General features: G+C 37.5%; 1 protein-coding gene across 1 annotated transcript in view; it reads right to left on the reverse strand.

Moving 5' to 3' along the window:
• insra (insulin receptor a) overlaps window positions 1-24,846 on the reverse strand; it is a 75,067-nt gene that overhangs the window by 44,486 nt on the left and 5,735 nt on the right. The window contains exon 2 of the mRNA XM_056236342.1: window positions 20,359-20,907. Coding sequence (XP_056092317.1) covers window positions 20,359-20,907 — 549 coding nt within the window. The remainder of the gene's footprint in view (window positions 1-20,358; window positions 20,908-24,846) is intronic.

Genomic DNA, 24,846 nt, shown 5'->3' on the forward strand with positions numbered 1-24,846 from the left:
GTGAGTATAAAGGGGCTGTAAAATGATAACCTTCTGCATTTAAAAAATTAAGTCTAACTTTATGTATAATTATTTTCTTTATTTGGATTGGATTTTAATAGTTATATTGAAATGTTACCTTATTCTTAATAGTGTTACTATTGATCTTCTTTGTGGTGTTTTAGATGTTATTGTTAATTTTGTTTATTTGAAAAATCTATTTATTATTTTATATAATATTATATTTAAATGTTATTCAATTTGCTCTATTTAATTTAAATTTTATATATATATATGTGCTGTAGTTTGTGACTCTTAAACTCTGGTGTCAATAAAAATGTATCTTTGTTCAGTGATAATCACTTTATCTGTCTTTTTATTCAGCAAGTTAATCAGTGTGTGTGTGTGTGTGTGTGTGTGTGTGTGTGTGTGTGTGTGTGTGTGTGTGTGTCTTGAACTGCCATTCAGCTCAGTGGAATCATAATTTTCCTGACATCAAACATAGTATATACAGTATAATATAGTTATATAGTATGGTATAGTTATAAGGTAGTCATTGCTTTTCTTTAGGCCTTAAAACGGTCAAAGGGGCCTCCAACCAAATTTTGCTTAGGGCCCCCAAAGGTCTAGGGCCGGCTCTGCTCACACTGAACGAGTAAATCGCATGCGATGTAAAGCCAAAGTTCAGGATTTATGTGCTCACACTATACGGTCCGATCATCGAGCTGTGACTTCACTGCTCACACTATACGTGTGAAATATCTGCGATAAACCCCTGGATTGCGCCTATAGACGATATCATGTATCCAGAGATATTGTCAAAACAAGCATCTGCTATCAATATCAAGATGATTTAGCATTTCCAATTTATCCTTTAAATTATTAGTATTATTGTATTATCATTATTAGGGGAGGCCTAGGCTAATTTTATTATTAAATTGATCCGCTATTATAATTAATTTGCCACGCAATAATTTCACAGCACATAACCAACGTGCTGTGAGGATAATAAAATTACATAGAAGCTTAACTTACTCCTCCTCATTGAAAATTGTCTAAAACATTTATGGTCGATTACAATGAATTATAGGCATATAAATAACTATTAACAGTCTATAATATGTCCGAACATTGCAATAATTAATCATCAATGAAAATTAAAAACAGGTTTATTTCAAAAACATTTTTTAACAAATTAATAAAAGAGGCGTTATCGCAGGTGGCTTGGAAGACGTGGGTATGGTTAATCCATTTCGCAACACGAACTGGAGGTAAGCAACAGTAATTTGTAGCTAGTTTAACAACAGAACTTAAAGATTTCCCTCTTTTCGTTTTTATTTTTGCTGCAGATGAAATAAACTTCTGTTTTCGCGCAGGCGCAGTGAGGGAAAAAACACTGAGTTTAGGGCAATCGGTTCGTAGCTTTGCTTCACGAGGAGCGACCAAAATTTCTGACATGCCAGAAATTCATCCGACCATCCGATTGTCGATCGGGAGAGGTTCATCGCCTCTCGTTTCTTCCTGTACACTGCACGACAAACGACGCACGACAAAGCTATGCGTATTTTTGTCCCGTCAAAGCCTTATTTGACCGGTGAGTGATGTAGATGACTGACTGCTGCTCTTGTTTAACTGAGAGAACCGGAGAGAACGAGCAGAGAGAGAGAGAGAGAGAGCCCCGGGCGCGCGCGCGCACTCTCAAGCCCAATTTATACTTCTGAATCGAACTCACGCCGTAGCTGTGTAGCGCGCGTACCCTGACGTGCATCTCTCCAAAAATGTAACGTCAATTCTACGCGTACCGCAAGCGCTGTGATTGCTAGAACCGCTCCCCGGGTTTCACACTCTCCCTCTGCATGTGTAATTGCGCGTCAACGCGGACAACGACGCAGATATATAAATGAAAACCAACGCGTAGAGGCTCCGGCGTAGGTCCGACGCAGAAGTATAAATCAGCCTTCACCGTCTTCAAACTGTCTTGATCTCTCTCTCCCTCCCTCGCGCGCGCATATTAATGAATTGAGTTGACTGAATATCTTTGAGAATACACGATAATAATAAAAATTAAAGCTGCTAGCAGCATTTAGCGGTGTTCAAGCAGTTAAGGCCTTTAAGGCCGTTAAGCACAAAAGCATCAAAAGACATTAAGTTTTATGTAGCAAGCATTTAACCATTGACATCATAGATGGAATAGACCATGTTTTAGCATGATTTACCATGATATACCAAATTTAGTGTGATTTTTCATGATCTACCATGTTCCAGTATGATTTACCATGAATCTAGCATGATTTACCACAGTTTACCATCATTTACCATGTTATAGGATGATTTACCATGATATACCACATTCTAGAATGATTTACCAGGATTGTAGCATGATTTACCATGATTCATCACATTGCTAGCATGATTTGCCATGATCCACCATGTAATAGTATTTTTTACTATGATTTACCATGTTTCTATCGTGATTTACCATGATTTACCACATTGCTGCATTGATGTGAAGGGCCAATAAAAATGAAGTGATAAACTCTGACAAAAAATGATTGTGTTATAATAGTTAACATGGAAAAACTGGTTTGCTTTAGTGCTGTGATTTACTGGTGAAAATCAAGTGTGTCAAAATGAAAGTGAGCCAATAAGTGGTCTTCTACTGCCCTCTGCTGGCCACTGTACTTATTAATAAAGTGTTTTCACAAGTGCTTTTGCATTCATATGTAGACATATGCTTACACACACACACACACACACACACACACACATGGGATATGTTATTGTGAAAATCTCTTTTAATGGTGTATAAGCATGCATTTCACATATTTCTTTGTGATGTAATAATATAAAACTATATTAAAACTAATAAAAAAATTGCTTTAAGCTTTTGTTTGTTAGCCAATGCTGAAAGCTGATAAAAAAGATTAAAAATGTCGGTAACACTTTACAATAAGGTTCATTTATTAAACATTAGTTAATGTATTAATTAACATGAACTAACCATGAGCAATACATTTGTTACTGTTTTTGTTCATCTTTGTTAACACTAGAATGGCCACGACGGTCATTTTGACCGTTTTGAATTTTATATCTGCAATAACTTTGTTGAAAAAAAAAAAAAATCCTGCTGGTACCTGACTTTTCCTAAAAGTGTCTGTATTTTCATTTAAAATGTTTTTAATATAAATTACACATAAGGCAAACAAACAAATGAACATATTTACCTATTTCGGCCATAGACGGTCATATTGACCGCACTGAATTTCGCGGTATTCTTTTGTTACATTTCTCGCGGTTGACCTTTGTCTATTAGGAAAAAATCAGAAGATTCAATTGCAAAATGACAGATATGTTTATTGAGAGCTGGTCAGATGCTGGGAGAGTTAAGGTGTGCAAATGTCCGGTATGAAGCCCTTGGCAGCACAGGGACGATGGAGTGAGTGCTGAACCAGGAGTGCTGAACACGGGATGACACACGGAAAACGTATACAGGCAGGGAACAAACACGCAGGAAAAATCCACAACGATCTGACAAAGGGCCTTTCTCAATCTGTGTTCTTGTCTGTACTTGTGTCCTTGTGTTCTTGTGAAACGTCATCTTTTGTGGCCCAAGTACTGTCCCAATACACAAGTTTGCATTTTGGCAAGAACAGTTAAAAATCCCGGATGTGTTCTTGACACGCCCATTTTACCAAGGATGCATCGGTTGGTAACTTGTGTTGACTTGACGGCAGAAATATCCCAGCATTCAATTCGGCATTCGAGGAAGGAGAGGCAGGTCAATACAGTATTTCGTTTTTCTACAATTACGTACACTATTTCATCACTAAATTCACTTCTGAGAACATTTGATGCGAGAAATCAACTGTGTAGATTTCAAATATTGGCATTTTTACGAAAATGTATGGCTAATCGAAAATGTGCTCAAACGTTTTCGGAAGTGAGAATCTCCATAAGCGCCTGCGGGTGTAACGTTAGCTATCGAGCCAACCGGCCAGTTTGCTCACAGACTCGTTTTTCCCCACAGCCAAGAGACCATTGCAGCCTGGCTGTTATCGTCAATAATTCTCGTTATGTTTGGGTACTGCAGACGGTGTCTGTGCGGGGGTATTATTGCGCAATACCAGCAAGAACACATCGTCTCAAACTGTCAGCAGCGTTCTGTGTGCTCGTTAGCTTGTGAGTTCATTCTTCCAAGAACAACTAGCAAGAGCGTTCTCCCCAAGAACACAAGTCCGTTCTTTGCATTCTTGGTTTTGAGAAACACCCAAAGACTAGGCGAGAACAGTAACACTAAAAAGGGTCGAATCGCTGATCAGTTGCAGCTGGCGCCTTGATCAGAGCGCACGTGCTGATAAGCTGCATTGATCAGCGACCACGCACACACACACACAACAAGACGAGAAAGGAGACAGCGAATTCATAAACCGTGACATTGTCTCTCTCACTGTCAAAAGAATATCTAAATAAGATACTTTTAGTTGTTATTATCTTGTTCTGAGTTATGTTGAAGGGATATGGAAATATAGCTCTGTTGTGAATAGGCCCTATGCGATAATTACGGGCTACTGATATTATTATTTATAAATGTATAATTAAACTTTTTAAAATGTACATTTTGGTGTTGTTTTGTTTTTAAAAGATATCCTAATACAACAAATGCATTAATCTCTCAATTGGGTATTTATCATTAAAGATATAGAGTTTGCAATCTAACGGTCAAAATGACCGCTTGTGGCAGTTCTAGTAGTTATGGAATTCTGGCACTTCTAGTGTTAACGTTAGTTAATACAAATCCAGCTGTTCATTGTTAGTTCAGGCAAAGAACGTATATTGACAAGAAGTGAAAGCCAATAGAACGTTCCATTGCAACACCCGCGCCCAGCAGCAGCCCTACGCGTCCGCCATTTTGGGGTGAAAGCGACTCGGCAGTCATATATTATAAATATATTTAGTCCAGTGCAGAGGTCATTTTTAGGTTGAAATAATTAGGTGATTATTTTAATTCACAACAGTTAACGTTATATCCGTTAAAAAGAAGTTGCTACTAGGCTTTTCCCCCACATAACTTGAGACAGGGAAGTTCAAGGATTTAATTAATTATATTAATCTCTACATTAAGTTTGACAGGTAAGAAGAATAAAGTGATGTAAGTTCATAAAGTTATAACGTTAGACCGTTTCCCAGGAGGTACACATAACCTTACATACAAAAATAAGTTCAATGAAATAAATGAATTCAGCAAATAAATGTAATTGTACTAAAATGTAAATGTTGGACAATAAATATATAACAGCAATAGAATAGCTTTACAGTAAACTGGTTTTTTTGCAGTACTATTTTATATTAATGACCGTTAAAGCAAGCCTATGTAAACAAAAAAACACAGATAACGGACACACCAATGCATCATGTTAAGATCATCATGTTTGTAGCACGATCCAGGGGATTAAAACGTACAAAATATATTTCAGGCCTAGTGGAGTTGGTAACTAATAATAGTAGTAAATGTGTAAAGTTGCATAAAAATGCAAGAAAAACTACCTAAAAAACTGTTATCTGTGCTGTTGCCCAGTAACTCCAGTTGGAATTTTCACCCCAAAATGGCGGCCGCGCCACCTAGCGGCTGTTACCAGAAAAGCATCGGAGTTTCGCCTCTTGTTCTTCTATACTCTTTGGTTCAGGTTAGTTCACAGTGCATTAACTAATGTTAACAAGATTTTAATAAAGTATTTGTAAATGTTGAAATTAACATTAACAAAGATAAACAAATGCTGAAGGAGTATTGTTCATTCTTAGTTAATGTTAACTACATTAGTTAACATTAACTAAGAATGAACAATACTCCTTCAGCATTTGTATAATGCTGCTGCTCCATCTATTGGATAACAGTGGTATTACAGACTATATACAGTTGAAATAAATGAATGGAAATTTGGTTTTCACTTATATCTCGGGAACGAGATAATGAAAAAATTATCTAAAGATTGGGGGCGTTCCCGAGCCCCGCGACGATAGATTTGGATCAAGAACCCCGAGAGAACCTTACCATCAAAATTTGAGCGTGCAGCGACTTTCTGTTTTCGAGTTATGAGTGAATTTGTCCTTGGGGGGCGTGGCCCAACGTTATACTTTCGTTTTCAGCCTTCCTGTGACACAATTGTAAATAGTAATAAATAAAATAAAATAAATGCAGTCCATAATACTCCAATAGATGAATTTGGACAAAATGTGATTGTAAATGTTGAAATAATGATTTTAGAAATTCTAAATATGAATTATAAAACAATATTAGGGAGTAGTATGATGAAATGACAGCAAGGGGCAGTAAAATACCACTTTGGTATTTTTTTAATAAAAAAATAGCTTTAAGCATTTGTTTGTTAGCCAATGCTGAAAGCTGATTAAAAAAAAGATTAAAAATGTCGGTAACACTTTACAATAAGGTTAATTTATTAAACATTAATGTATTAATTAACATTAACTAACCATGAGCAATACATTTGTTACTGTTTTTGTTCATCTTTGTTAACGTTAGTTAATACAAATCCAGCTGTTCATTGTTAGTTCATGTTAGTTCACAGTGCATTAACTAATGTTAACAAGATTTAAATAAAGTATTTGTAAATGTTGAAATTAACATTAACAAAGATTAACAAATGCTGAAGGAGTATTGTTCATTCTTAGTTAATGTTAACTACATTAGTTAGCATTAACTAAGAATGAACAATACTCCTTCAGCATTTGTATAATACTGCTGCTCCATCTATTGGACAACAGTGGTATTACAGACTATAAACAGTTGTATAAATAAAAACTTTCGTTTTCAGCCTTCCTGTGACACAATTGTAAAGAGTAATAAATAAAATAAATAAATGCAGTCCATAATACTCCAATAGATGCATTTTTACAAAATGTGATAGTAAATGTTAAAATAATGATTTTAGAAAGTCTAAATATATACTATAACAATATTAGGGAGTAGTATGATGAAAATGACAGCAGGGGGCAGTAAAATATCACTTATTGGCTGTTAGCCATGCTTGACCTTTTTTTAAGAAGCTATGAGCATTCATTGAAAAGATATTGGCTTTCGGTCAAGGCTACATATTGAAGTGACCCTATTATAGTCACCCAAATGTTATACATTACAAGTTATACATTTTCTGATAATTATTGTTCTAGAGAGTACAGAGCAATAGATGAATTTGGACAAAATGTGATTGTAAATGTTAAAATAATGATTTAATAAAGTCTAAATTTCAATTATATATAACAATTTTAGGGAGTAGTATGATGAAATGACAGCAGGGGGCAGTACAATACCACTTATTGGCTGTTATAGCCATCCAAAATGTTATAGCCATCCAATTTACACTATTACAGCCATTCAAATGAAGAAATTACACCTTTTCTGATAATTATTGATCTAGAGAGTCCAGATAATTGTACTGCACTGGTTTTAAACATTAAGATATGAAAATTTTACGATCATAGATGGAAAAGACCATTTACAGCCAATACAGGCAATTTACCATAGGAAATATATGGTGTTAAAGCTTTTTAACAGTTATAGCGCCACCTATGGTCCGATCTCCATGAAACTTTGCATGCTTCCTCACCATGGTATGACACATATGCTCATCAATTTTTGTCAAGTTCTGAGTTTTCATTTATGATTTATAGGCTTTTGAGTGTATTTTGACACGCCCCTTTTCTAAATGACCCTGTTACAGTGAACCAAAGGGCAAAGTTCAACTTTTTTTTGATAATTATTGATCTAGAGAGTCCAGAGAATTGTCCTAGACTGGTCTGGTTTTGATCGGGCGAAAAACCAGGGACTAGTTCGCAAAAGTAGGTTTTTAACATATTCGTGAATATTTAATGAACGATTTGATTGACAGCAATGGTTCTAGAGGCAAAGTTGTTCACCATGAGGATATCTATAAAATGATATGCATTTTGGGGGGATGTGTGCAACACCACGTGATTACAGAGCCGTAAAACTCGTTAGCGCCAACTAGTGGCCGATTTCTTTCAAAACTCTTACAGACCTCTTAGGCCATGAGTCGAACATGCCCATCGAGTTTCGTTCCGATTGGCCTCCGTTAACCTCGTCTCATAGGGGCTCAAACTTCATTGGTCAATGGCGGCCATGTTTTTTGAGATACGCCAATGTCCTCATAGACATACATGGGGCCTTGGACCAAGACACTGCATACCAATTTTCAAGTCAATCGGACTAACGGTCAGTCCTTTATATGTTTTTTTCATGTTATAGCGCCACCTAGTGTTCGATCGTCGCGATTTTTTTACTGTGACCTCAGATTGAACTCATGCACAACTGTACCAAGTTTGGTGAACCTACCTAATTTACTTCTGGAGTTATAGTCGTTTTAGTAAAATAGGCTCCTCCCACAACGTTCTTTTTGCGCCCCCTAGCGACCGGAAATCGAAATTTCAACTTTTTTACGATTATAATTTATATTCAGACTCCACAGAACATTTGTGCACTGGTTTGGTTCCGATCGGGCAAAAAATCAGGGACTAGTTCGCAAAAGTCGTTTTTTGACAAAATTCAAAATGGCGGAAAATCTATCATGACGGAAATGAAATCGGAGATATACGTTTTTTAAGTCAGGAGTCCAGCTTTCCAATGATATAAGACACTTGAGTCTACGATTTACGGTCTAGGAGTTATGAGCAGTTTTGCGCAATTGGTTGCTATAGCGCCACCTATGGGCCAATCGGGCTCATAATTTGATAAGCTCTCCTCGATTTTTGTACTACCATCTGACAAAGTTTCAAGTCTCTAGCACTTACGGTTTGGTCTGCACGATGCGTTTTACGGCAGAAGAATAATAATAATAATAATAATAATAAAAATCCTTACAATTACAATAGGTTTTCAGCACTTCGTGCTTGAACACCTAAAAATTCTGAACTACCATTGGTTGTGAATTGTGCTAAAATAACGTTGCCTTATCTTCTCTGAAAAGCTTTCCACATATTCAGATGACATAAACCACACTTTCAATAAACAAACAAAAAATCTATCTAGTGATGAAATGTTTTCTGTGTTGAGACAAATCTTGTGCGATGTCCTAAATTGCCTGTATAATCACACAACGTGTGCCGTGGTCCGTTAATGACACGTCCGATTCGCGAACTAATGACTCTGAACTGATTCACTTTAATGAATGGTTAAAACAACTGATCTGTCCAACTCTGAACTCAAGATACATAAATCGGAAACACTTTACAATAAGGTTCCATTTATTAAAGTCTAGTCAACTACATTAGTTAACATTCTATTAATATTACTTTCTATGCGGTTTTACTCCATGACAAAACCACCCGTCATTCTAGAATGATTCATTCTTTCCAAATAGAGCAATTCAAGTCATCTGGTGAAATTGTTTTTATAATCGCAATATATATCGCAGAAAAATAAAATATTGCAATGTCATTTTTTACCAATATCGTGCAGCCCTAATCCTCGCTATGTGTTTTCTATACAGAGATATCGACATCGGTAAATATTGGTATCGGCCATAACAGCAATATTAATATCGGTTATTGGTATCGGCCACAATTTTCACATCGGTGCATCACTAATATATATATATATATATATATAAAAAAAATTATAATCAATAATCATGGACTTAGAATTTGCAATGACATATAATTGTTTCTTTTAAGTGGCTGAAGGATCTTAATCTTTTTCCAGATCTTAAGGCGCTTTTCCACTGCGTGGTACGACTCCGCTCGGACTGCTTTACTTTGGCTCTGTTTGCTTTTCCACTGCAGTTTAGTACCGCTTCAAAGTGGGTGGGATTATAGACTGATCGTTATAGTTGCGCCGCCACCTTGTCTACTGACCACGATACAGCCATTTCTTTTTTCAAGTTGCGTGCGACGATCGTTTAAAGCAAGTCGTTTAAAAAAGTCGTGCGAACAAATGATACTGCGGTGGCTGTTGCGGACTATAAATCTAGAGGGTTTGGTGTCTCGTGTCGCAAATCCAATGATGCTGGTAGTGACGATTCTTTCGGTCCAATCAGTGATCTGTAGTTTACACGTCACATTTTAGTATCGGTACAGTTTGCTTGGAACTTCAACCGAGGTGGTGCTAAAAAAAAATTACTAGGTACTTTAAACAGTGGAAAACCCCCCAAAAGTGAGCCGTACCATGCAGTGGAAAAGCGGCATTAGTGACCATAAGTGGGAAGAGAAACCCTTCAAAAGGAGTTTTTGGCTTTCTGCTCATCAGAGTAATAAGCTCCACCTGAAGAATGCATATTTCATCCATCCACAAAATGCTGCAGCGGCAGAGCCCATATAATTACAGTGGGTTAATGCTGAATATGGCATGATTAATTTCCTGATTACAGAAGGGCTATTTAAAAAGAGGCTTAAGGAAGAACTTTTAGGGATGCGTGTTCCTAAGCCACATTTTACCAAGAGGAAGGACATTTTGTTGAGTAAGGCTGTGCTAGAGAAAGAAAGATGGAGTGAATGAGATTGGTTACAGATGAAGGCGTAAAGCAAGTGTGTGGTTTAAACAGACAGTGATGACAGAGAGAACAAGGGTGAGAGAGGAAGAGAGTAAAAGTGATTAATTTAGGAGCCAATGAAGTGGCTCTGGCTGGGCTTATGAACATGTGTGTTTTAGGAGGCTACAAGGTGCGTAATGAGAACTTGCTACGGAAGAGTTTTGAAAATCTCTTGCACTGAAGTTCTACATTTTGAGCGAACGTCAAAAAGATGCTTTAATCCTAAAAATGGTGTCAACTGAGCATTCAAATGGTAATCAATTTACTACCAAATTAAAGACACTAAAGAGAAACCTGCTTCCTCAAAGGTATACAACTATCTTCATCCCTTGTCTTCACATCCCTGCTTATTTAAGAAATGAAATCAACATTTATTTGAGTTCTTTTGGCTTTTAGTCCATGCCTGGAAACTTCTAGGCTAATTGCCATGTTCTCCTAAATGTTTGCAAAATTCACTTACATATTCAAGTCTTTGTCTTCCAGGATAACAGAATGAGAAGGTTCCACCCAAAAAAACAACTGAAAATGACTAGAAAGCAGCAAGTCGTGGTTCACAGCTGAACACGATGCGCTCGAACCCTACCCAATTTCATCAATGTTATTTCAGTATTATTTATATACTATTATAGTATTTATTCCTTAATTATAGTTTAAGTTGGAGTAATTATGTACTTTTGTCAATTTAATTAGTATTTTCTATTTATTTTATTTCAGATTTAGTCATTTTAGTATGTCAACTTAAACTTAAGTTAACTGCCATCTAATTCCCATCAAGTTTCAACATTTCTAATTTCACCATTCAAGTTTTTTATGGTTTTAAATATAATAATTATTAATTCAGTTTTAATTTAATGTTCCACCAACAATGTGCCTCATACCAAAAAAGGCATTTTTAAAAAGATATTACACATATGACTGAAAACTATACTGATCAACTGTACAATCACTTTCTCAAACTACATTTTAACATTTTCGGAAGAAACTGTGAGTAATGCAAGTCTGTCTGTGCAAATAAAAATGCCACTTTCACATATTTTGTGGGTGGTTATCAGGAAGTTTCTATGTGACTGCTGGTAAGGTGTTCAGTGGTTTATATCAGGGGTTCTCAACCGGTTTGGCCATGGGACCCACATTTTCCCATGGTCATTAAGCCACGACCCAATTTTTTTTGAGGAATTAACTAAAACAATTGTGCACGCTACGAGCAAAGTTTAATGGCTGACAGGACAGGCAAGTTCGTTTTTCTGAGATAAGAGACTTTTTATTTCGTAACAACAAAATAATGTTAGAATAATGACAAAATCTCATCTAACCACAGATACTGAATAAGGACAACACGTTTTTCAAAATAAAAATAATCTCTCATCAGAAAAACATAGAATTAAATTTCTTGTTGTTTCTTTGCCTTCACACTCCACGACCCACTCAAAACAGTCTTCCGACCCACTTTTGGGTCTTAACACTGGTTTATATCGATCGCCCACTCTCCCATTTTGCCATTCTCTCAATTCAAGTACATTCCATGTGTACAGATCCAAACACATGCCTTGGTCTTCCCTTGAACTCTGGGAGAGAACAATCTTATCCTCCCCGCAGTGATGTGCCGCACTAAAGGGTTCGGTTCCTGTCTAATAGTGGCGGTGGTGATGGTCAGAGGGTCTAGGAGCACTGCCCTTGGGACCATTCATAACATCCCAGTAGGAAGCAGCCTAACAATGCCTGGAAACAATTGGGATGAACATTCTGTGAAGTTCGATAACAGCTATTGTTCCATGCTGAGATTGAACTGGCGCCAGTGTATCCTGTAGTACCGAAGTGTCAGGCAACTGAAGGGGAAACGGGGGAACTCGATAGTGTAACCTCCTGCTGTAGACCGTCCTTCCTATAGGATACACCCCTTCGTTCACTTTACACACTTTCACCCCAGAATTACTCGCGTTTCTAAGCAGCACAGAGAAACAACAAGTTTATACTATGAGGCAGAGAAAGATGGCGCCAGGATGTTTGCCGGCTTGCCACAGTCTGTCCTTGTCTCTTTTATTTGTTATGTTTCTTGTTTGTTTTATCACACGCTCTGTTAGCTCAAAAAAAAAAGTCAAATCGCAGCCCTGGTTGAACAGTACTACCCGTGCTCTTAGGCAGGAGTGTAGGAGGGCTGAACGCAAATGGGTTAAAGATAAATTACAAGTCTCTTATGAGATTTTGAAGAACTGTTTGAACGAGTATCAAAGAGCTGTTAAATTGGCTAGATCAAATTATTTCTCTGACATCATCTCCAGAAACTGTAATAATTCTAGAGTACTTTTCTCTACTCTAAATGCTGTTCTTCATCCTACTATTACTCCTTCATTCACTCCTTCTGCTGACATGTGTGAAGAGTTCTTAAACTTTTTTATTGGTAAGGTTAATGGAATTAGATCTCAGATTTCATCTGTTGGCAATGATTTTATTGCTTCCGTTGACTATTTGAACCAATTAACCAGTTTTATGCCTGTTACTTACAGCAGCTTAACGATATAACTACTCATATGAAGCCCACCAGGTCTCCTGGTGATGTGCTCCCTTCTTCTCTGTTTAAGAAGGTACTTGATTCAATTGGCCCAAGTATTCTGTCTATTATGAATATTAGTTTGTCATCTGGTGTTGTTCCGGTTAGTTTTAAGCATGCGGTTATTCAGCCCCTTCTAAAAAAAACCCGGCTTAGACCCCTTTGACATGAGTAGTTTTCGTCCGATCTCAAAATTGCATTTTATTTCTAAGATACTGGAAAAAATTGTGAATGCACAGCTTAATGACTTTTTAATGAGGAATAACATCTCCGATAGATTCCAGTCAGGCTTTAGAGCTGGTCATAGTACAGAATCTGCTCTTTTGAGAGTCTCTAATGATATCCTACGATGTGTTGATTCTGGAAACCGTGTTGTTTTGCTTTTGTTAGATCTTACAGCGGCATTTGATACAGTTAATCATAACATTCTCATTGATCGTCTTAGGGATCAGGTTGGTATTCAGGGCTTAGCCCTGAAATGGTTCTCTTCCTATTTGAAGGATAGGACTTTTTCAGTCAGTTTAGGGGATTATTTTTCTTCAGTTTCCCCTCTTGTGTGTGGGGCTCCACAGGGCTCTATACTGGGACCAACTTTATTTTCCCTTTATATGCTCCCTCTAGGTTTGATTTTTGAGAAATTTGGGATTCAGTATCATCTGTATGAGAATGATTCTCAAATTTATTTAGCACTGAAACATGGGCATGAATGTGCCATTCAGTCGCTTCATGCATGTTTGCCCGAAGTTAAGTGTTGGCTTGCGAATAACTTTCTCCAATTAAATGAGGATAAGACCGAGATGATTTTATTTGGAAATAAGGGGTGTGTGGATGATGACTGCCTGGGGCTGTTTCCTGGGAAAAAACTGTCTAGCGTGAGGAACCTTGGTGTAATTTTTGACTCTTAGCTTAAATTTGACCGGCAAATCAATGCTGTCGTTAAGAATAGTTTTTTCCATCTTAGATCAATATCTAAATTGAAATCTATCCTTTCTTTTAACGATATGGAGAAGGTTGTTCATGCCTTTATGTCATCGCGTTTGGATTATTGTAATGTGTTGTATCTAGGTGTGAGTCAGGCTTCTCTCTCCTGTTTGCAGCTCGTTCAGAACTCAGCTGCCAGACTTTTAACGGGTACTAAGAAGAGAGAGCACATTACTCCGGTGTTAATTAAATTACATTGGTTACCCATACGTTACAGAATTCAATACAAAGCGTTGTTGTATGTTTTTAAGTCTCTGCATGGCCTAGCACCTGAGTATGTTACTGATTTAATCACCCGCTGTCAATCCAGTAGATCTTTGCGCTCTAATGATCAATTGCTTCTCATGGTTCCGCGATCCTGTTTAAAATGTAAAGGTGATCGGGCATTCTCTGTTGCAGCTCCCAGGCTCTGGAATGACCTACCTCTGTCTGTAAAAACTTGTCCTTTATTGGGTGTTTTTCAGAGTGCGCTTAAAACTTATTTGTTTTCTTCAGCATTTGATAATGCTTTGTAAGTTGTGTATGTCATATGTTTGCATTGTTTTATGTCTTTGTTTTTGTTTTCTCTTTTATACCTTCTGTACAGCACTTTGGTTCCACTTGTGGTGTTGAAAGTGCTTTATAAATAAAGTTGGGTAACGCTTCCTTTTACAGTCCTGTTACATAGGTACATACTATGTACTTATTATAGTAATTACAATTACTGGGTAATAACTAGGTATTAACCCTGAACCTACCCCTAACCCATGTACTTACCTTATATTAGCCAGTACTTTCTAGGTAAGTACACTGTAAATACACGTCAGTACTGTACTGTAAAAGGAAGCGTTACTTAAAGTTGAGTTGAGTTGAACATAAGATCCCACTTCCGCACATAAATAAAAGATCCATAGGTGAGTTATTTTCTAGCGGGTGACAAAACTGACCCTTACGGGCCCTCAAGAGATTAAAAAGGATGGAGACGTGAAGGTCGCTGACATGTGTGAATCTGGAGTCATCTCACATGGAAAAAATAGAGGAAGGATCAAGGTCTACACTTATAAAGAGTGTTAAAAATAAAAACACTTCATTACAAAAGTTTCCTCTAGCCTTTATCTTTATTTTTTCATGCTATTAATATACACTGCCTGGCCAAAAAAAGGTTACTGTTTGGATTTAAATAGGCAAATGCAATGCATGTTATATGTTTGCCAACAGTTCTTCTGTGTCTTCTAGTGTGTATTTTTTCATTTCTTAAACAACCATGTAGGAAGACACATCATATTTGCCTATTTAAAATGCATTTAAAATGTTCTTCAGAACCAGTTCCATTTAAAAAAAAATCTATTTATTATAGAAATTATCTAAATATAATTTTTTAAAAATATTTTAACAAAATATTGTTAAGAATTGTAAATAGGAATTGGAACTGGAATTGTTACACTAAATTCCTTATACCTTATATTATAATTATACCTTATCTCATAGTCAATCATATGTTTGATCTGTTGTACTTTAAATAACTTTGTTCCCTAAATTAACACTCCCCTAAGTAGCATCCAGTGAGCTATTTTGAGCTTGTAGCTTTGTTAGTAGCTTGTAGTGTCGTAAACTACTTTTTAAAAGGGTAGACAGACTTTAAATGACTTTAAATTGTGTGTAGCTAGTAGCTTGGATAGCTACAGTTTCAAAGTAGTTTCCTCCACATTGCCGTGGGTGAATAAGCAGACAGACTAACTATATGACCCAGACTGACCCTTGCAAATCGGATACGAGTTGCTACACAAAGCTCATTATTTCAATAATAAAAAAAGAAATGTACTGTACTAGCTAATCAAAAATGAGCCAATTCTCTAAGCCAAATGCAATCTGTCATTGGGGATGTGGACGTTAAGCCACAAACTTAAACATTTAGCTACATGTAGTGTGTTTTTATTCTCTCAGTCAAACTAATGTTTCTCCATCCCAGCTGTGTTTCTAATCCCCTCTGAGGACAGATAACGAAGATCATTTTAAAATGTGTGTAAAATATTCAGTGCCGGGGGAAGCCCAGCATATTCAGCACTGGCTGACAGCCTGAACAGAAGCCTCGGCGCTCCCCTAACAGATCTAATACAAAACATGGACTTTACACTGACAGCGAACTTCACAGGTTTGAAGAACAGGCTAAAACTGTTCTCAAATCTCCAATGCTCTCCCCATTTGCACTGTACACAATTACACAAGAATCTTTAATAAAACATTCAGGTACATCATCGTTCTTCACTGGTTCCCGTTTACCTAATGTGCTTTCGCACTAGAGGAATGTTCTCATAGTTTTAGAACTATTGGCACCCTCCATTTTTAAAAAGCTGTGTAAACACTGTTACATATACTTACTCTATGAACATGGGAAACCAGCGATAGATGGACCATACAGAGAGCTAATGTTAGAGAGCTAACTACTACATTTACCTGTAGTCTTTGTCCTGTGTTCTTTTCTCAGCCTCGATGATATGTAGCACTGCAAGTTGTCATAGTAGATTTTGTCGTTGTTGAATGCCACGCTTAAATAACGTCAGTCGGCTTACGTCACTGGTGGTGTGAATGCAACCAGGAAAAGGGCCCTAGGGGAAAATGTAGTTTTCGGGGGACTGCCCTGGTTGCTACTTCCTATAACGGAGTTCCTATAACCCGGTGCGAAAGCCCCTTATTATTAGCCTATTTAATGCCTCAGTTCCCCACAAGCTGAACACAATGATGCACAATGATGCTTGGTTATTCAGTTTAGTGTGATCGGTTGGTATAAGTGAGCATTCGACATTCATTAAAAAAGGGCCTCATCTGCCTTTAGACTTTATTAATTCCTCAACAGCGATAGACTTAAATCTATTTTTCTGTTTCCAACAGACAACATTGAGCAAAGCTACTCAGGAAAAAAACAGTGCCAACACTTCCAAAAGTATTCCAAATATGAAACAAAACCACTTTTGTACGGCTGCCAACAAAACCGCGGAAATCTGCAAAAGAGACTTTGGCAGCACATCCCCATGTAGTTACCACAGTCTCTTCTTTCTCACTATCTCTTTCTCTCCTCCTCTTTTAGAGGCAGCTGTGCAAGAGGCCTGCTGATCTGGCTGTCCTCAGTAACTTTCCTCTTTCTCTGGATCAGACACAAGAAAGGGTGAGTGGCTGCAGTCAACCACTCGCTGCAAATCACCTACAGACAGAATTAAGCAATGCAATTCTGCAACTCGCTCCACGTGGATCAGGATTGAGGGCGAGGGACACGCTTGAATCCCTGTTGAAATCCAGCAGCTGGACAGTCATGTGTGAGACAAAAGCTCTTAATGTGATTCAATATTATATAGAGGCATAGGAGACAGAGGGACCTCTGCAAATGAGAGAGAGAGAGAGAGAGAGAGAGAGAGAGAGAGAGAGAGAGAGAGAGAGAGAGAGAGAGAGAGAGAGAGAGAGAGAGAGAGAGAGAGAGAGAGAGAGAGAGAGAGAGAGAGAGAGAGAGAGAGAGAGAGAGAGAGAGAGTGAGAGAGTGTGAGAGAGTGTGAGAGAGTGTGAGAGAGTGTGAGAGAGTGTGAGTATGTGTGAGGTCCTCCATGTAGAGGGATTAACGAGCAAGGAAAATTTATCTTACTAACCGTTTAATCCCACAGGGATTAACACTTTATCATTGTCAAACCGATACGTTGTGTAGAAGCCCTCATGAAGCTTTGGATAATGCTAACACTAAGAAATTGCATGTAGAAATAAAATATAGAAATAACATTTTATGAAATAAACAATGAAGTAAACCTCTTAAAGTAAGTAATTACTCAAACCACTTTTGGAGTGAAAGAAACTCAAAATGATTTTGCATCCCGAAGCAACCGCAAACAATTCTCCTCACCAGCCAATCAACAACTGAGCAAAAATAATAATAAATATATATATATACAGTATAATTTAAACTAGGCCAGTTACATGCAGCTTTTAAAGAAAGAAAAAAACTGTCCCGATTTAGGAAAAGCCTGCACATAAACAGACTTCACAAAACATCTTCACTATGCTGTATGCAGTGACATAATTAACTAATAAGCAAATTATCGCTGTGACAGATCAGTTGTTTTGGATAAAATCCTCCTCTAAATTGATTAATGTATTTGCCATTTTTAACTTGAATGTGCAAGGCTTCCTGTGTCTGTTTGATACTGGAAACTGGTATTTGTCATTATATTATTTTAATTTATTATCATATTGATAAATACACTGCTTAGTTTGAAGCGCACATAGTTTTACCGTTCACTGCACTTTAATATTCTTCTAGTTATTTACCTATAGCCGCTAATGAATCATAAGTCTCGCACATTCACAGAAGATAGCTTACTTCTGCATAAGATGAATGAATTACATAATACTAATGCTTGATTAAAATTATAAACACTGTGCCTGTATTTTAATGTAAAAATGTTTTAAATATATTTGAGAGCAACAGTGTCTTTCTATGTCTTTGTTATGCACCAATATACTGATATAGTAAGTGATGTATGCAGCTATGAATCTAAAGGCTCTCCTCTCAACAAAATCTGATTACAAGTGGTCACAAGAGACATATCTGTGATGCCAATGCCAAGAGTAAACAGTCTCTCTCGGCCAACCACCTGTGATCGGATCAACCATGACTGATGTCAGTGGCCCAATTTTATCTGGTATTATGTCGCTAAGGCACTGAAAACATAGTGCTTTTTCCCCAAGAGTATTTTAGGTTAAAATTTATATGTAAAAGATATGTATAATGTAATTGCTGATGTCTTAAGGCATTGCAACAACAGCTCTTGATGTCAAGTGCCAAATGGCAGAAAAGAAAACCTCATAAAGCTGCACAAAATATACTCACTCTACACATTCCGCCACTTTCTGGCAAAATCCACACAAAAAAAATCCAAAAAGGCACTTTACGGATTCACTACCTTCATAATCCAATCCATTATAGACGGAGAATATAATTCTTGTGGTACACACAACAAACACTATGAGGTCTGTGCAACATACACAAATCAAAGCTGTTTGAAAACAACATTCATCTGCCAGTATCTCTTTGCTCTTTAGTGCTCTGTGGTTTTATAAGTTGCTGCAGACTCTCAGCAATATTGGACCCCTAACCACAAGTCCTTCACCACTAACCAAGCAGCAGGCCGGGACTGATTCTATCACTAGATAATACTTTTTTAATCTGTGCTTTTGGCCAAAAAACTCCATCCCCAACTGTCCAACTGCAACTCAGCAGACATGAGTCAAAGCAGCCCGAACAAGGATTTTATCAAAGTACTTAACAAGGACTTCAGCCAATCCTTCCTCCAGCATTAATCACCTCCAGGCAGTCTGTCCCTCAACTCCACTAAACAGATAAAGCAGAGTTACGAAAATTAGCTGTCTTGTTATTGAAAAGTTGATGAGTTGAGAATGGTTTTAGCATGTTGCTATGTGGTTTAAATGATCTGTAAGTCAAAATAGCCCACCTCTATGTATCTATTTTTGCCTGAAAACTAATTGCTCACACCTGCCTAAGCAAAAACAGCCAGAGAGGAACGTCTTTTCTTTTTTAAATGGGGCTGCAGAAAGACCACTGCCAAACAGAACAGGATCATGCCTTCAGACACACATGACACCATATACCTGGTCCAAAGAACAGTTGCATGATGTGTCCCATGTGTTACGTAATTGTGCAAGCTCAAGGGCTTTGCTCCAATATACAAAGTTCTTCCGTATGTTCAAACTCACACTCCTCGGCACTTCGAATTGAATGGATGAACCAAACTGTTGCAGACAGCCTCATCTCAGTGTAGATTATAATGTGCGACAGGTCACTCCAACTGATCCTGTCAGGTTAAAAACACAAACAGCTACACAAAGCACCACCCACACCCCGAACTACTGCACAAACAGGGTGGTTGCGTCATAATCTGGAACATGGTTCATGCTTTGACACAGAAACTTGGCTTACTTAACTGCAGCTGATCACCTGACTTGTTGCTTCCAGCATGGTTGGTGTTGGCCATCACTATTGCTAAAAGTAACCAGCAAAAGTACTGCCAACACAGTCTGTCACACACAAAGGCCTGACAACTTTCCGCTCACTTCTCAAAACATCTCAAGACTCTATGGTAATGTAAATATTTTTACCCTTATGTGCCAGTGAAAACGAAGATTTGAAATGATTATCTGCTAATAAGGGGGAGGAGAAAATGGGTAGGATTCTTCTTGAGGGTGTAAATATATTCTGGGTGATGGTTTGAAAGTACAAAAATTAAATAAAAAGAAGTACTTAAGGTTACATACTTCTCTGGCAATGCTTCTGGTTCCAGCAGCGCTCGCTGAAGTCCCCGTTGATGGTGGTGAGGGGGCAGGTGGTTTTGCCCAGAACCGTGCCGGGGCAGACGTCTCCGCACTCACGATCATTCTTATTGGCCACGATGTAGTTGTCCTCCACCGAGTCAAGGATCATGGACCAGTCGAGGGTGGAGAGGTAGCAGAGGTCAGGGTTCTTCTCCACGCGCACGGCACCACGGGTGATATTCATCAGACTGTGAAGGCCGATCTCCTTCAGCTGCAGCATCTCGAACAGCACGAGTGCATAGTTGAAGAAGAGATTATTTCCTCGCACCACCGTGAGGTTGGGAAACAGGTCGCTGAGGCTCTCCAAGCCATAGACACGGAACAGGAGCAGGTAGTCTGTCACTACTGTCAGCTTAGGGTAACTCAGGCCACGGAAATCCTCTGGTTTAGTCGTGAACATAAGCAGGATCTTTAAGTGGCCTTCGATCACAGTGCAGTTCTCCAGCACCCGTAGGTTGGTCACGTTATTTCTGATGTCTTTACTTGGGCAAACTGCAACGACAAAAAGGACAGCGAAACGTTAATTGGTTCAGTGAAAATCTACAGCAAAAGTTCTGCAAAAATTGCTTACAGATGATGACCTTTAATTTAACAGGATTTTTACTGTAAAGATCAAAAACAAACAAGGAATGCAAAAATGTATTGTATAGAAACCAATAAAGGAGATCATATACAGAACCATAAAAAATGATTAGAACTACATGAAGTTTTCTGTCGCACTGTTAAATTTTCCCTTTGAGCTGATACCTTCCATATGACCTAACATGGTTAATGAAGATAATAAAAGCTCTTCCTTCAGAGATGCGTTTCAGGTGAATGCTTTGTCTAAGGAAGTGGTTCCCAAACTTTTTAAAGTGGCGTACCCCGAGGCATTTAACATCCTTCTGCAGGGGACAATATCTGCCCCCTTAAATTGATTTTTTAGTGCATTTTTTACCTTTCTAAAATAAATAATGTTTTAAATAAAAAATGTTTAATAGAGAAATATGCAATGATGGTAAAAACGAAGTAATACTTTTAAATATTTACTAAAACCGCCAGTAGGCGGTGGCAAGACATTTATTCACTTAGTAACGAAGCAAGTGGCTGTATTTATGAATGGGTCATTGAATCATTGACTATGGAAGTAAAATAATCCCAAATGTTTTTGAAACAAAAAGCCTGTTGAATTGTACTACTTGAAAAAAATATGCATTGCATTAACCCTGCTTGTATTTTAATGCATTGTATTTTTAGGGCTTGTATTTTTATAGGCTGAAATTTAGCATGGTTGAATATTTAAGCTGTGAATATTTCAAATCAAATCATTTCAAACACATTTTCATTAGTAAAATTTCAATAATCCATATTCACCTTTCATATTTCATTTCCCAAATATTCAAACTGATTAAAAATACAACCTATAATATTCAACAGGCGGTTTTCGGTCCATTTTATTTCGCTTTGCAAATTCGCTTCCACAAATTCAGTGGTTCAAATTCGACAGTAAATTCAACGTTGACATCCAGGAGCTGCAGGAAAAGCAGTAGATTACGGAGCATAATCTCCATCTGCTGTTAGTCGACCACACCAGCAGGGGGTGCAAGCGCGTGTTGTTGACGAAGACCAGAGCAACAGTTAGCGCAAGCCATTCATTCATAAAAACTCAGCATGCATTATGTTTTTTGTGACGATTATCTGGGTCAGTATATATGCGGAAAAGATGATAAAGGCACAAAAGCTGTTTTTATGTTTCATTCATTGTTACTTTCCCTGTGTAGCCTTATGTTATCAGCCTTTTCTACAGTGAATGGGATTATAATCTGTTTCCCTCAATAGGCCTACATCATCATACTCAAAGATTCCCCGAATTCCGTCAGGACAAAGCGCTTAACGTAGCTTAATGGACTACAGTGATATAAAAGACCAAACTCGCACCTTATTTGGAAAGTATGTATTGTACATGTACTGCATTAGATTAAACTGGGAAGTAGCACTTTCATATTGTTGTTCTATATTGTTAGTTTAACTAGTCGCTTTGGATAAAAGTGCCAGCTAAAAGACTAAATGTAAAATTGGGTTGACATTCGCACATTTAGGGACCGTCTCTAAAGTAACAAGTCCTATAGGCCTAAACGTTTCTAACTTCAATCTATTTGAATAAATTGCGCATTATGCCTGAGCCTGACACCTACATGAACACTTTACAGTTGGCTTTATGACTGTAAGTCGTTCTTTTCAAATGTTATTTAAGTTAGAAACGTGTATACCAATTTCGTATGTAACTTTAGAGACGGTCCCTAAATGTGCGAATGTCCAATGTCAAACCAAATTTATGCCAGTATATCACTGGGAAACGCTCAGCATTAAACTTTGCGCGTTAAATTCATATTCTGAGTCCATCTGCTAGCCTGCGAGTTTGGTCTTTTATGTCCATTAAGTTACGTTAAGCGTTTTATATGTCCAGCAGGGGAATCCTGACATATTGAGGGAAACCAAACCCTAGTACTGCATGCAGCACATCGCTGCAATATAAGGTTAAGGCAACTAAACAACCAAGAGAAATATGTCAAATGTAACACTGGATCTGTACATCCGCATCGGGGGAATAACATTATCGTTCATGGTAGAGAAAGATGCATGTAACTTAGGCTACACAGGAAAAGTAATCGTGAACACACTGAATTTCACGTAAAACAGACGTCATAATAATCACAAATACACTTACATTTTTGCAAATAAGTTTTTATGAATGAATGGCTTGCACTAACTGTTGCTCTGGTCTTCGTCAACAACACGCGCTTGCACCCCCTGCTGGTGTGGTCGACTAACAGCAGATGGAGATTATGCTCGGTAATCTACTACTTTTCCTGCAGCTCCTGGATGTCAATGTTGAATTTACTGTCGAATTTGAACCACTGAATTTGTGGAAGCGAATTTGCAAAGCGAAATAAAATGGACCGAAAACCGCCTGTTGAATATTATAGGTTGTATTTTTAATCAGTTTGAATATTTGGGATATGAAATATGAAAGGTGAATATGGATTATTGAAATTTTACTAATGAAAATGTGTTTGAAATGATTTGATTTGAAATATTCACAGCTTAAATATTCAACCATGCTAAATTTCAGCCTATAAAATTCAAGCCCTAAAAATACAATGCATTAAAATACAAGCAGGGTTAATGCAATGCATATTTTTTTCAAGTAGTACAATTCAACAGGCTTTTTGTTTCAAAAACATTTGGGATTATTTTACTTCCATAATTGACTCTCACGATTCGTTCAAAGCCGCAGATTCATTCACAAACACTGCGGTGTGTTACAGTTCTGCTGTGGCTTTCGTTGGAACTATTATTTCATTGCGAAATTGAGCAAACAATACTACATCACTTAACATGACCATTTTGTTTGTTGAACTGTTGTATGAAATCAGTCATATTTGGGAAAAATTGCATTCTTGCTCATATAATATATTATCAACTTTACAACCAAGAACTCACGCAGAGTATGTTTTTGTATGGAAGAGAGTTTGAGATAGAGTTTAAGATTTGAAATAGATCTGCAAGCACAGTCTGTGACTATATTTGTTCTTCATGCTAATACGTGCTGAATTCCCACTTTTACAAAGGTGCATTGTTAAGTACGGCAGAAATGTAGTGCAACTTGCTAAGGCAGCATACTCTGCACACAACCTATCATATCCACACTTCTTCAGTGTGGATGCAGTCAGTTTTGACTGCAAAAGATGAGGCAATTTGATTGGATGTCAAGTATTTCACCTTTTACGCCATTTTGCCTGTTAGAAATACATGCTCGGTTTTAATGTTATTTTAAGGTGGGGTAGAATGAAACGAACGGCAAAAAAACGGCAAAAAAGAAACGAACAGCATTTTGTTCACATACCCATCTCACGTACCCCAGTTTGGGAACCACTGGTTTAAGGTTTTAGGCAAAACCCATAGATGAATTGATCGATTGATCAATCGATGGATAATAATAATTGTATCAAGTGGTCAGATTAAAATAGACTAAAATTAATGAGTTTCTTTCTTCAAAAGACTATGAAACTATGAGTTTCTTTAAAAGACTAAAACAAAACAAAAAAATGATGCAAAAATTAACAGACAACAAATAACACAACTGCGCAATTAAATAGAGGTTACAACAACATGAACACATAAGTTCTACTTCCAGACTGTTACATAACTAATTAGAGACTATTGTTTCCTGTTAGTGCCCTGGTCCCTTTTAAATGAAAAATGCCCCCACTGCTCAGGACTTTAAAGATTCCACAATGGTTTACACGAATTACACGCATACATGAACTCTGATGTGCGGTCAGCCTATGCATAACTGAGACCTTTCAAACACTGGGCAGTCAAAGCATGAGGCATTGGAAAGGTCAAAAATACCTTGCGCTGGCTACTTGTTTACACTAGTTATAACAG

Source organism: Rhinichthys klamathensis, unplaced genomic scaffold (genome assembly GCF_029890125.1).
Source record: "Rhinichthys klamathensis goyatoka isolate OS25496 unplaced genomic scaffold, OSU_Roscu_1.1 h1tg000446l_1, whole genome shotgun sequence".
Lineage (NCBI taxonomy): Eukaryota > Metazoa > Chordata > Actinopteri > Cypriniformes > Leuciscidae > Rhinichthys > Rhinichthys klamathensis.